The sequence below is a fragment of the Anarhichas minor genome, unplaced genomic scaffold, assembly GCF_050575085.1.
Source record: "Anarhichas minor isolate MPS153535 unplaced genomic scaffold, ASM5057508v1 ptg000101l, whole genome shotgun sequence".
NCBI classification, from domain to species: domain Eukaryota; kingdom Metazoa; phylum Chordata; class Actinopteri; order Perciformes; family Anarhichadidae; genus Anarhichas; species Anarhichas minor.
In genome coordinates, this window is record NW_027466547.1 from 185,001 (window position 1) to 199,583 (window position 14,583).

At 40.6% G+C, this 14,583-nt stretch overlaps 1 protein-coding gene across 1 annotated transcript in view; it reads right to left on the reverse strand.

Moving 5' to 3' along the window:
* Positions 1 to 14,583, reverse strand: part of LOC142939549 (receptor-type tyrosine-protein phosphatase mu-like) — a 102,902-nt gene that overhangs the window by 5,041 nt on the left and 83,278 nt on the right. The window contains exons 24-32 of the mRNA XM_076082747.1: positions 13,825 to 14,015; positions 8,495 to 8,582; positions 6,801 to 6,877; positions 6,361 to 6,397; positions 5,040 to 5,137; positions 3,899 to 4,015; positions 3,014 to 3,168; positions 2,800 to 2,935; positions 1,571 to 1,720 (exon numbers count right to left, since the gene is read on the reverse strand). Coding sequence (XP_075938862.1) covers positions 1,571 to 1,720; positions 2,800 to 2,935; positions 3,014 to 3,168; positions 3,899 to 4,015; positions 5,040 to 5,137; positions 6,361 to 6,397; positions 6,801 to 6,877; positions 8,495 to 8,582; positions 13,825 to 14,015 — 1,049 coding nt within the window. The remainder of the gene's footprint in view (positions 1 to 1,570; positions 1,721 to 2,799; positions 2,936 to 3,013; positions 3,169 to 3,898; positions 4,016 to 5,039; positions 5,138 to 6,360; positions 6,398 to 6,800; positions 6,878 to 8,494; positions 8,583 to 13,824; positions 14,016 to 14,583) is intronic.

Consider the following 14,583-nt stretch of genomic DNA (forward strand, 5'->3'; position numbering starts at 1 on the left):
ATCACCAATAAAGATCAATATCATCACCAATCAAGATCAACATCATCACCAATCAAGATCAACATCATCACCAATCAAGATCAATATCATCACGAATCAAGATCAATATCATCACCAATCAAGATCAACATCATCACCAATCAAGATCAACATCATCACCAATCAAGATCAATATCATCACCAATCAAGATCAACATCATCACCAATCAAGATCAATATCATCACCAATCAAGATCAATATCATCACCAATAAAGATCAATATCATCACCAATCAAGATCAATATCATCACCAATCAAGATCAATATCATCACCAATCAAGATCAATATCATCACCAATAAAGATCAATATCATCACCAATCAAGATCAACATCATCACCAATAAAGATCAACATCATCACCAATAAAGATCAATATCATCACCAATCAAGATCAATATCATCACCAATCAAGATCAACATCATCACCAATCAAGATCAACATCATCACCAATCAAGATCAATATCATCACCAATCAAGATCAACATCATCACCAATCAAGATCAACATCATCACCAATCAAGATCAACATCATCACCAATAAAGATCAACATCACCAATAAAGATCAATATCATCACCAATCAAGATCAACATCATCACCAATCAAGATCAACATCATCACCAATAAAGATCAACATCATCACCAATCAAGATCAATATCATCACCAATCAAGATCAATATCATCACCAATCAAGATCAATATCATCACCAATCAAGATCAACATCATCACCAATCAAGATCAATATCATCACCAATCAAGATCAACATCATCACCAATCAAGATCAACATCATCACCAATAAAGATCAACATCACCAATAAAGATCAATATCATCACCAATCAAGATCAATATCATCACCAATCAAGATCAATATCATCACCAATCAAGATCAACATCATCACCAATAAAGATCAACATCACCAATAAAGATCAATATCATCACCAATCAAGATCAACATCATCACCAATCAAGATCAACATCATCACCAATCAAGATCAACATCATCACCAATCAAGATCAACATCATCACCAATAAAGATCAACATCATCACCAATCAAGATCAATATCATCACCAATAAAGATCAATATCATCACCAATCAAGATCAACATCATCACCAATCAAGATCAATATCATCACCAATCAAGATCAATATCATCACCAATAAAGATCAATATCGTCACCAATAAAGATCAATATCATCACCAATAAAGATCAATATTATTAACCTTTATTAACGGGTTATTAACATATAGACTGACATAATTAATGGTGTATTAACCTTTATTAACGGGTTATTAACATATAGACTGACATAATGAATGGTGTATTAACCTTTATTAACGGGTTATTAACATATATACTGACATAATGAATGGTGTATTGACCTTTATTAACGGGTTATTAACATATAGACTGACATAACTAATGGTGTATTAACTTTTATTAATGGGTTATTAACATATATACTGACGTATATTAACCTTTATTAATGACTATAACTACAGAATATAATAATACTTTACCCTGAACTCCTCTTTGATCTGACTGGAGTTGGTCTGAGGATCCAATCGGTTCATCTCATAGTAAACTGACCGCAGCTGATTGGCCGGAATAGCTGTGTCACCGCAGAGACACGCCTCCAAGATGGCGTCATGGATGAAGACGTACTGCTCCTGGACAGAGATGGGGGGGAATTAGAGATTAACACATCTCCTGCCTCTTCTCCTCCCTCCTCCCTCCTGCCTCTTCTCCTCCCTCCTCCAGGGATGTTGCTGAAATGTCACTTCATAAATGATTTATGTCAACACACAGAGGAGGAGGAGGAGGAGGAAGAGGAGCAGGAGGAAGAGGAGGTGGAGGAAGAGGAGGAAGAGGAGGAGGAAGAGGAGGAAGAGGAGGAGGAAGAGGGTTAGGGTTAGACAGATGAGTGACAGTAAAAGTGAGACAGAAGTTCATCGCTTCGTCCATTTCTGTCACATCCTGTCAGTTACCGTTTGATGACATCACAGCCTTTAAAAGAGCTGCAGCAACAATAACAAGAGTCTGAGGGGAGTGGCTCCTGGTGTCCCTCTATGAACGTGGCCCCTGGTGTCCCTCTATGAAAGTGTCCCCTGGTGTCCCTCTTTGAACGTGGCCCCTGGTGTCCCTCTATGAAAGTGTCCCCTGGTGTCCCTCTTTGAACGTGGCCCCTGGTGTCCCTCTATGAAAGTGTCCCCTGGTGTCCCCTGTGTGTCCCTCTATGAAAGTGTCCCCTGGTGTCCCTCTATGAAAGTGTCCCCTGGTGTCCCTCTTTGAACGTGTCCCCTGGTGTCCCTCTATGAAAGTGTCCCCTGGTGTCCCTCTATGAAAGTGTCCCTCTATGAGCGTGGCCCCTGGTGTCCCCTGAGTGTCCCTCTATGAACGTGGCCCCTGAGTATCCCTCTTTGAACGTGGCCCCTGGTGTCCCTCTATGAAAGTGTCCCCTGTGTGTCCCTCTATGAAAGTGTCCCTCTATGAGCGTGACCCCTGGTGTCCCCTGAGTGTCCCTCTATGAAAGTGTCCCCTGGTGTCCCTCTATGATAGTGTTCCTTTATGAGCGTGGCCCCTGGTGTCCCCTGAGTGTCCCTCTATGAAAGTGTGCCTCTATGAGCGTGGCCCCTGGTGTCCCCTGACTGTCCCTCTTTGAAAGTGTCCCCTGTGTGTCCCTCTATGAAAGTGTCCCCTGGTGTCCCTCTATGAGCGTGGCCCCTAGGGGCCCTGTGTCTGTGTGTACCTCAGTCTGGACCATGTTAACCCTTCGTGCCCTCAGCTCTCGGACACAGTTGTAGATGTCCACGACTCCTTCTCTCTCCGCCATGTCCAGCATGATGTCGATCACGATGAAGCAGCCTGTCCGCCCGGCCCCCGCACTGACACACACACACACACATTATATATACAGTGTATTGATAACCTATCGTTAACATCAGTGATCTATATCTACATACCTGCAGTGGACCACGGTGGGCCCGGCGGTGGGCGGAGTCTTGGCTTTGACCCGGCGGATGAATCCCAGTAAGCCGGTGGCGTGAAGAGGAACTCCGTGATCCGGCCAACCGGTGAAATGGAACTGACGGATCTCTCTGATCTCAGCCACGCCCCTCTGGAATGATGACATCTATTGATCCTCTGTCCTGATTTATATATTTATATGTATACATATATATATTTAGTAGTGCTGGGCAACAATTAAAATATTTAATCGCGATTAATCGCATGGATTTTTTGCGATTAATCGCGATTAATCGCATTGTTATGGAAAACTTCAATAATGAATTCAAAAGTAGTGTATTGCGCACTTTTATTTTAAAAGTACTGCTATATGAACAAAAGGGCAATAACATTTGGTTCACGAGATGCAGGTAGCATGTTTTATACTTAATGTGAATATAATTCATACTTTGTTGGCATCTTATTCTGAAAACCGGATGTTCATCTGAAGAAACCGGATGTTGTCTCACGTTAATCTTTCCGCTAACTTTCAAAGTCCTTCACTCGCTCCCGATCTGTGCCGTTTAAATGCGTTTACCGTGAATTTCAGCATATAGGTGCACTAAAATGACTGACTATAGGATGTTTGCTGGCTTTTATCCCACTGTTCTTGTCATCCTCTTGTTGTTATGTATATGTATTGTCTCTTGTCTTTCAATAAAAAAAATAATAAAAAAAATAAATAAAAATAAAATAAAAAATTATAATACATTTTAAAAATGCGTTAACGTGCGATAAAATAATTGTTGGCATTAATTAATGAATGCGTTAACGCGAAATTAACACGTTAAATTGCCCAGCACTAATATTTAGTATTAGAGTGTGTACATTAGAGTGTGTACCTTCTCCACAGCGAAGGTCCGGATCACGTACTCTGAGAGCAGCTGAGTCTCAATCAGCGTTACCTTCATGTCTCCATATATCTCAGTGTCATCAGGCCAGTACTTACAACACTTCACCTACACACACACACACACACACACACACACACACACACTTATTATTACAGTCAGAAACAAAGTGACTCGTTAATTAAACATAAGAAAAACAGCTGATATTAAAATCTCATTAGAAGCTCCGCCCCCCCCCCCCCCCCCCCGCTCATTAACAGCTAATTACTGCTGAGCTAATTACAATGTCGCCACGGCAACCGGGGCAGGGGGGGGGGGGGGGGGCAAATCAGGCTAACGTGACAATGTGTGTGTGTCACTGATCCATCCCACAATCCCCCTCTGCAGCAGGGAACAGATCCCTGGTGCATTCTGGGTAATGAGAGCTGGGACCGTGAGCAGGTGAAGATACCTGAGCTTCAGACCGTTTGTTTTATATCCAGACTACGATCAACCTGAAGCTTATACGTATATATATATATATATATATATGTAAATATATATATGTATATATTTATATAGGGGTTAACCTTAACCCAGATTATATGTGTTGTCTGTCTGCTGGCGCCCTCTACAGGGCTGGTTCCCATCTAGAGGGTTCATCCTCTGGGAGAAGGAACGAGAGAATATCTTAAAGGGGTCAAACTGTGAGCGGTTAAATATTTGTAGGGTTGTGATATAAAAGAAGATATGTGTACATTTGTAATACACATTCTCTTCGAGCTTCAGTTACACGTATAAGATGATATAAGTATTACATAGTATGGATTATTAACACAGTCATGGACCTTTAGTTTAGAGTTCTATACAAACCAGTTTGAGTAGTTCTGTGCGTATGTAAAAGTGTACTATATGATGTATTTATACACAAACATATCTGCTGATATTTAAACAAAGAACATCAGCTCATCACAGAGAGTCACAGGAGGAAAGAAACAACAAAGACACCTGACAGGTGCACTCTGGGAAATGGAGTCCCAAACTTAATCAGAGAGGAGGAAACAACCAGATGGTCACAACAATCAGTGTGTGTGTGAGAGTGTGAGAGTGTGTGTGTGAGAGTGTGAGAGTGTGTGTGTGTCTGTGGACTCACCCGCCCCACCTCCACCAGGTTGGTTACCATGACGATGGCAGCAGTGTTCTCCTGCCAAACCATCCGCCAGAAATCATACACAGTCTCCTGCATGGGACCTAGAACACACACACACACACACACACACACACACACACAGAGTAAACTTTATATTAGACAGCAGATCAGCAGGCGACATCAGAGCTGTACATGACTTATAATGACTCTTTTAATTCATTCAAATTAAGCGCACGTACACGTACACAAAAACACGTCACACACACACAGAAAATGTTTTTTAATCACTGTTGACAGTTTGTGTTTTGACGAGCTAATTAGTTCATGCTAATCCTTTCCTGTCCTCAAGTGTTTTACAGCGAGAATCTGCTGCACACGCACACACACACACACACACACACACACACACACACACACACACACACACACACACACACACACACACACACACACACACACACACACACACACACACACACACACACACAGCTGGTGTCGCTCTTCCTGAATGGGCTGATGTTCAGGTCAGAGATTAAATATTAAAATATAAGAAAAATCAGGTACTACAGACCCTAGGGTTCAGTTAGAGTGTTGTTACTACAGACCCTAGAGTTCAGTTAGAGTGTTGTTACTACAGACCCTAGGGTTCAGTTAGAGTGTTGTTACTACAGACCCTAGAGTTCAGTTAGAGTGTTGTTACTACAGACCCTAGGGTTCAGTTAGTGTTGTTACTACAGACCCTAGGGTTCAGTTAGAGTGTTGTTACTACAGACCCTAGGGTTCAGTTAGAGTGTTGTTACTACAGACCCTAGAGTTCAGTTAGAGTGTTGTTACTACAGACCCTAGAGTTCAGTTAGAGTGTTGTTACTACAGACCCTAGGGTTCAGTTAGAGTGTTGTTACTACAGACCCTAGAGTTCAGTTAGAGTGTTGTTACTACAGACCCTAGAGTTCAGTTAGAGTGTTGTTACTACAGACCCTAGAGTTCAGTTAGAGTGTTGTTACTACAGACCCTAGGGTTCAGTTAGAGTGTTGTTACTACAGACCCTAGGGTTCAGTTAGAGTGTTGTTACTACAGACCCTAGGGTTCAGTTAGAGTGTTGTTACTACAGACCCTAGAGTTCAGTTAGAGTGTTGTTACTACAGACCCTAGAGTTCAGTTAGAGTGTTGTTACTACAGACCCTAGGGTTCAGTTAGAGTGTTGTTACTACAGACCCTAGGGTTCAGTTAGAGTGTTGTTACTACAGACCCTAGGGTTCAGTTAGAGTGTTGTTACTCTGAGGACACAGAGAGCAACATCAGAAGACAGTGTTTCACTTCTTACCTTGAGTAGCGACGTAGTGGTTCGGTCTGTGGTAGCCCTGAAGAGAACCGAGGAGGAACAGCTGTCAGTGACATGTCCGGTCCATCATCATCATCTTCATCATCATCATCATCATCATCATGGACACATTACCTAACTTCCAGCTGAAGAGAAGCTGATCCTATACATCAAATATTCCTCTCTGGACTCTTTGTAGAACTTTTGTCTTTTCTGTTTATTGTTGAGCACCAAAATACCAAAAAAACAATTTAAGAAATGTAAGAAATGGAGTAGCTCAAAATGGCCTCACGACGCTGGTGAACACACATCTTCTCAGCAAGTGTGTTTACAGTCAACAGCAGCTGACTGATGACCACCGTCGTCATGGAAACAGGACGTTACAGATCGACCTTTTAAAGGAACTAAAGTAAAGTGTGTGTGTGTGTGTGTGTGTCACTCACGTCCACATAGTTGGCGTTGATGTAGTCAGAGCCGCCGTCTCCGTCCTGAGGCTGCAGACGCACACGAGAGTGGTCGTCTGGAACACACACACGTTAATTGGTGAGCTCATTGCCGTGGTGAAGCTGAATATAATCACCTCTAATGAGCTTCTACTAATAAATGAATACATTGTCTCTCATGTAATAATCTCATTAAACAAACAAACAGATTAATTATGTCTCATTATCACACACATTTATTACGCCTTTGTTCTCAATTTGATAGAAACGTGAAACTTTCGTCAATAAATAAAAAGCACACGGTGTTAAAACTGAATGACGATCAATCGACCAGAAAAATAGTTGGTTTGTATTTCTGTCCATTGATTGGTTGACATTGTTATTTTGTATTTATTATTAATTATTTAGAATAGAAATATCAGACTGTAACGTAGTTATAAACAGATTAATGCTTACTAACTTATAAGATATAATATTAATATTTCATACAGCTGTCTGTCTACAAGAGGATTTAAGATTTATAAACACATTTCTGTTATTAACCAGTTATTACATGTTAATAGACTGATTATAGATGATGAATACCTGCAGACGTCGTCTTTAAACGTCCACGTTTGAAATTAAACTGTGGTTCGCCACTATTTCATCTTTTTAGGTTACATTAATAACCCTGATTCTAAGCTCTTCAGGTGAATACAGTTCTGATATAAATGAAACAAGTGTAAGTGAAAATAACTGGTGTGTAATATTTCTGTAACTTGTCCGTTATTCATTTGTATATGTATTCATTTTATTAGCACTATCCGGATGTTTGTTATTGTTTGGAGGGTTGAACCAGCTGATGTTTCTAACGTCGTAACATTAACCGAAGTGAGCAGATTCCTCTTAGTACATTATTACTTTATTAGTTTATTAAAGGCTGTACTAGTACAAGTACAACATGTCATATTTATATTCTTGTATTTTGAATTGATCTATTGTGGATTATGTTTTTGTAAACATAATAAACAACTTAAATAAGTTCACAAGTTTATTTAGTATCCATTGATTTGATTTCTGTTTGTTTTCTGTTTCTGCAGGAAGTCAAATCTAAAAAAATATAATAAATAAATCAATAGACAAATTAATTCACAAGTCGCTGTCAGCCGGTGTCATTCTTGCAGCTGATTGGCTGTCACTGCTGTCACACACTGTTAACAGGACACACACCAACAAACAGACCTGTGTGTGTGTGTGTGTGTGTGTGTGTGTGTGGGTGTTTTAACGGCTGGTGTGAATACGAAGTGTGTCCCTGCAGGCCACCATAGCCTCGGCCTCTATCACACCTCATTAGCATAATTACAGCACCACAGGACAGAGAGAGTGAGTGTGTGTTGCTGTCAGCCAGCAGCTGAAAGTGAGCAGCTGTCAGCAGTAACTTTCTGGGACGTTAGCACATTAGCTTCAGCGGTAACATGTTGTGTCTCTGAGACCTGGAGCTGTGTGATGATATGAACTGACATGAGATCAGCCTGATGGTGTGTTTCCTGTCCGACTTCAGCTGGTTGAACCGAAGTCAAGAGCCAAACCAAGACCAACAACATCACGTTAGGTTTATTAATTAAATATGAGTAATATTAGTTATCTGTTCTACCACAGTGAGGCTTCCACAGTGCCCTTGAGCCTGGCTTTAGACACAGTGGGTGGGTACCTACAGGCGATGATGTTTCCGTAGCGATTCTTCATGCGGTTCTCGTCCTTTTTGGCCGAATCCCACGGAGCCGACTGTCCCTCAAAGAAGCTCTGAAAAGGCAAAAAGACGGAGAGATTGTTTAAAGAGAACAGATGCAGATGATGAAACTCAGTGAACGACTCCATAAATAATGCAGAGGATGTGTTTGATTTCCGTTCTCTCCCTGAACACACAGGCGCTGCTTTTATGGTCAGAGCAGATGATTAAGTCCAATTATGAAAAGGAGGCTCAGAGAGAAGCCAGAGGCGTCTAAACACGTCTGTTTTTATACCGTGTTCAGAGTGAAAGTACGTGCTGAAACGACACGTTCACTCCCCGAAAGATCTACAGTGAAATATTACTTCTGATGCAGTTTACAGTTGGTTTGTAAACATTTTGGACTTCTTTGTTTTTTACAAGCTAATTTTAAACGTGGGGCTGAAAGTAGTTGAGGTGTTTTGTCTTTTTGTTGTAGTTTTGTGTCTTTTTGTGGTTGTTTTGTATCTCTTTGTGGTTATTTTGTATCTCTTTGTGGTTGTTTTGTGTCTCTTTGTGGTTGTTTTGTGTCTTTGTGGTTGTTTTTTGTCTCGTCACACACACACACACACACACACACACTCTCTCTCTCTACATGATTGACAGCGAGGAACAAATGGAAATGGACTAATGACTGCTGACAGCAGCTCAGCTCTGACTGTGTGTGTTTTAGATGCTAATGCTACCTGTCCCCTTAACCTACCAACAGTTAATGTAAAGGTCAAAGGTCGTGTCTGACTCCATCTTCTCTCAAAAATAAAATGACGTAACATAAAGATTTTATATTAATTTGATGAAGAACATGTTTGGATCTGAATCATAAACAAACTATCTTTAACTTTCATCAACATTACAAGGTGAGACGTCTGCGCTGCGTTCACTTGGTGTCGGAATAATCGGACAAATGAGAACCGACAGTGAACTTCACCTGATGTCTGAACATCAACTCGCAGCTTCAACGTGAGCATACAACACGTCCATGTTTCCACTTAAAGCTCATGAACCGTCTGAGGAGCAAATTAATATTATATATTAATATACATTATATATTCTAACTTCTCTTTTGACCTGCATGTGTTTTCTGTTCTAGCGTGTTTGAAGAACCTCGGGACTCCCTGAGAACCTGCTGCTCCACCGAGACATTGAGTTTAGAACATTTAACCTCACTGGACCTTCATGTCATCATTTCACCAGGAAACACGTTGATTGTTGCTCCTCGTTATCACTTTTACATCAAAACGTTTCAGTGGAGAGAAGTTAAACTCAACATTGTGACAAAAACACTCAGATATCAGTGGTAGTGTTCACACATCAAACACATGATGTCATGTTGGATGTTATTCAGATCATCAGCTTTAGAAATAAAACTAATGGAGTCCTGGTGAAGCTCTCTTGTGTTAGCATTGATGCTACATTGAGGAGGTCGAGAAACACTTCCTGCTGAACGGAGACTAAGAAATAAGATCACACGTCATTTATCCAGAGAAACTGAAATAAGTAAGATTCATGATAATAATAATAATGATATTAATAGTAACCTTCAGAAGAGCAGTAAGTGATGTTAAAAACATTCTGGGTTTGTAATGCTAGTACAAGCTGAGGCTCGGTGATGCTAAGCTAACAGACACCAGTGCTAATGTGTGTGTGTTTGGTGTCACTAATCTGGTGTAAAAGAAGACAGGATGAAAAGCAATAAGGCGTCTTACCTCGTTAAGCTGTCCAATCAGATTAAGATTAAAGGAGAAGCATGGAGGGAAATAACAACATTGCTAATCAAAAGTCCAATCAGTGATTGTGCTTCATCAACACGCTTCATCAACACGCTTCAAACCACAAGAGGAAACATGGAGCTTCAACACCTTTCTTTACTTTACTTTGAAACATCTGACTTTTATTCTGAAAGAGTGAAATCATAACATGAATGTTCATTTGGCTCTTTGGTGGATATGAATGAGTGAATGAATGAATGTGTTTAAAGCATGAACTGCTTGTTATGAAACCATGAATTCATCTAATTTAATAAGATTAATAAAGTTACAGAAACACCAACAAACACTTCTGATATTTTACAGCAACTCGATTCAAACAAGTTTAAAACGAATGAGATGAAACCTCAATGAGGACCAACGTTAGTCATGGAGTTCCACAAGGTTCTGTGCTTGGACCAATCTTGTTCACCTTATATATCCTTCCTTTAGGCAATATTATCAGAAAACACTCTATAAAATGTCATTGTTATGCAGATGATACTCAATTATATCTGAAACTGCAAAATGAGTAAACTGCAAGCATGTCTTCAGGACATAAAACATGGACAAGCGTTTGCGATAACTGGCAATGAGTCTTTTACAGCGCTGTAGAGGAATTTTGGCCCACTCATCTTTGCAGAATTGTTGTAATTCAGCCACATTGGAGGGTTTTCGAGCATGAACCGCCTTTTTAAGGTCATGCCACAGCATCTCAATCGGATTCAGGTCGGGACTTTGACTAGGCCACTCCAAAGTCTTCATTTTGTTTTTCTTAAGCCATTCAGAGGTGGACTTGCTGGTGTGTTTTGGATCATTGTCCTGCTGCAGAACCCAAGTGCGCTTCAGCTTGAGGTCACGAACAGAGGCCGGACATTCTCCTTCAGGATATTTTGGTAGACAGCAGAATTCATGGTCCATTTACCACAGCAAGTCTTCCAGGTCCTGAAGCAGCAAAACAGCCCCAGACCATCACACTACCACCACCATATTTTACTGTTGGTATGATGTTCCTTTTCTGAAATGCCGTGTTACTTTTATGCCAGATGTAATGGGACATACACCTTCCAAAAAGTTCAACTTTTGTCTCGTCAGTCCACAGAGTATTTTCCCAAAAGTCTTGGGGATCATCAAGATGTTTTCTGGCAAAACTGAGACGAGCCTTTATGTTCTTTTTGCTCAGCAGTGGTTTTCGTCTTGGAACGCTGCCATGCAGGCCATTTTTGCCCAGTCTTTTTCTTATGGTGGAGTCATGAACACTGACCTTAATTGAGGCAAGTGAGGCCTGCAGTTCTTTGGATGTTGTTCTGGGGTCTTTTGTGACCTCTTGGATGAGTCGTCGCTGCACTCTTGGGGTAATTTTGGTCGGCCGGCCACTCCTGGGAAGGTTCACCACTGTTCCATGTTTTCGCCATTTGTGGATAATGGCTCTCACTGTGGTTCGCTGGAGTCCCAAAGCTTTAGAAATGGCTTTGTAACCTTTTCCAGACTGATAGATCTCAATTACTTTGTTTCTCATTTGTTCCTGAATTTCTTTGGATCGCAGCATGTCTAGCTTTTGAGGATCTTTTGGTCTACCTGACTTTGTCAGGCAGGTCCTATTTAAGTGATTTCTTGATTGAGAACAGGTGTGGCAGTAATCAGGCCTGGGTGTGGCTAGAGAAATTGAACTCAGCTTTCCAAAGATGTGATAAACCACAGTTAATTTATGTTTTAACAGGGGGGGCAATCATTTTTTCACACAGGGCCATGTAGGTTTGGATTTTTTTCCCCCTTAATAATAAAAACCTTCATTTAAAAACTGCATTTTGTGTTTACTTGTGTTATCTTTGTCTAATATTTAAATTTGTTTGATGATCTGAAACATTTAAGTGTGACAAACATGCAAAAAAATAATCAGGAAGGGGGCAAACACTTTTTTACACAACTGTATATATAGTTTCTCTAGATGTTATGATCAACATCCAGCAGCAAAGTAAAGAATCTCGGAGTTATCTTTGATCAGGATGTCTTTTAACTCTCAGATAAAACAAACTTCTAGGACTGACTTCTTTCACCTCCGTAATATTTAATAAATCAGGCACTTCCTGTCTCAAAGTGATGCAGAGAAATGAGTTCATGCATTTGTTACCTCTAGACTAGATCACTGTGATTCCTTGTTATCAGGCTGCTCTAATGAGTCTCATAAATCTCTCCAGCTGATTCAGAACGCTGCAGCTCTAAGAGAAGAGATCTTGATATGAGCTTCTCTGCACTGGATTTGAGGATCTTCCTGTAAATGAAACTGATCAGCAGCAGGAAACGAGTACTGTGGGACAGACAGACAGAGAGACAGACAGACAGAGAGACAGACAGAAACACTAGAAGAAGTCCTCACCACTAACTTTCTGCAAATGGAGGGTGAAAATACTGTGTGTGTGTGTGTATAATGGATTAGCCCTGAGGGCAACCCGCTAGCAGGCAACTAGACCTGAACACACATACACGCACGCACACACACATTATAGATCTTCCCTCCAGCTAATGGGCCAAAAAGGGAATGCTCGTGTATGTGTGTGTTCAGGTAAGTAACATCCATTAGTAAGTTGGGTTAGACGGACGGACGGACGGACGGACGGACGGACGGACGGACGGACACACACACACACACACACACACACACACACACACACACACACACACACACACACACACACACACACACACACACACACACACACACACACACACACACACACACACACACACACACACACACACACACACACACACAACTCTGCTGCTGTGTTTACTGTCTTCTTCTTCTCTAATTTCTGCTGATCGTTGCTGAAACGATTAGTTGATAATTGATAATCATCAATATGTTGGTCTGAGTTTTCACTGGATCAGAAAATATCTTTGATTTGGTTGTCTGATGTTTTTTGAGCTAATAAATAACCTCTGAGTTATGAAAATATGGAATATATGATCAATAATAAATGTTGGTTGTTAAAAGGAGTATTTTCTTCACGTTTATATACTGTATATATAATATATATAAATGTATATACATACATTTTCAATATTTTTACTGTAAACGTGCTTCTGTAAATGATCTTTATATGTTTGAACATTTTAAACTGGGTTCGTTTCTAAAGCTTCACTTCACTAATAAACATCTCTGTATCTTTAAATACTGCGACATGAATTTAAAACTCAAGTCTGTTTGAGGTTTTATGATAGTGGATCTATTATAAAGTAATAATAACTTTCTAGAGGCTAAATGCTGATGTCACATGTCAACACTGAAGCTCTTTGTACGTCTTTTATTCTGTGATGCTTTTAAAAGATCAATTTAAATCTGATTGTCCTAAAATTGTGATTTATGTAAAATGGCTCCGCCCCCACAGGTGTGTGTGCTCTTCATTGTGAACAGGTGACTTTAGAACTCAATAACTTTAAAGTGTCTTTAAGATAAGTATGACAATATGAAAGTCTTCTATGGATGAAAGAGGCATATTTGCAGTGTGTGTGTGTGTGGGTGCGTCCTCACCTCGTACTCCTCCTTGAAGCCATACCCTTCGGCACATTTCATCTGGGTGATGTGTTGCAGCAGGTCGGCCACTCGGATGGCCGGGTGCAGCTGACCCGTCTGGTAGGGCAGCGCCTCGCGCTCAGACTCCCGCTGCTTATAGTGGGACTGGACCAGGCTACTGGTTTCACTGGTCATAGTGTGGCTGTCGTCTGGGGGAGGATGAGGAGGAGGAGGAACAGAAGACAGAATATGACAGCAAACGGGTCAGACTGTAGTCAGCAGACAGACGGACATGAACAGTGACTCATGTGATGCAGGTATGATGTATGATCATGTTGGATGAGATGGACCAGACTGACCCGGGTCAAAAGGATGGACTGACCCGGGTCAGAATCCAGACTTGCTCACACTGATCTGTGTGAATACTATTTGACTTGTCATGACGTCAGGTTTGAGCTTGAATTAGTCAAAAATCAACACATTAATACCAGTTTTCTTTGTTAAATTCAGTTTGTCTCAGTTCATTTTTCATTGTAATTAAAGCAAAATTTGCATCGTAAGTTTAGAATTAATTTTGTGCATAAACTGTACAAATAAAGGCCAGATCTAACTCGGTTAGGTTGGTAATGATTTATTTTAGGATCAGACCACCAGATTATGTATTGATTCATGTACAATTTGACCTTAACCAGAACACCTGATAAGTTCCCAGAAAGACAATGATCACATGGATGTTTAGTAAGTTGCAATTTGTGTAACTAACCAGGTGTAAACTGG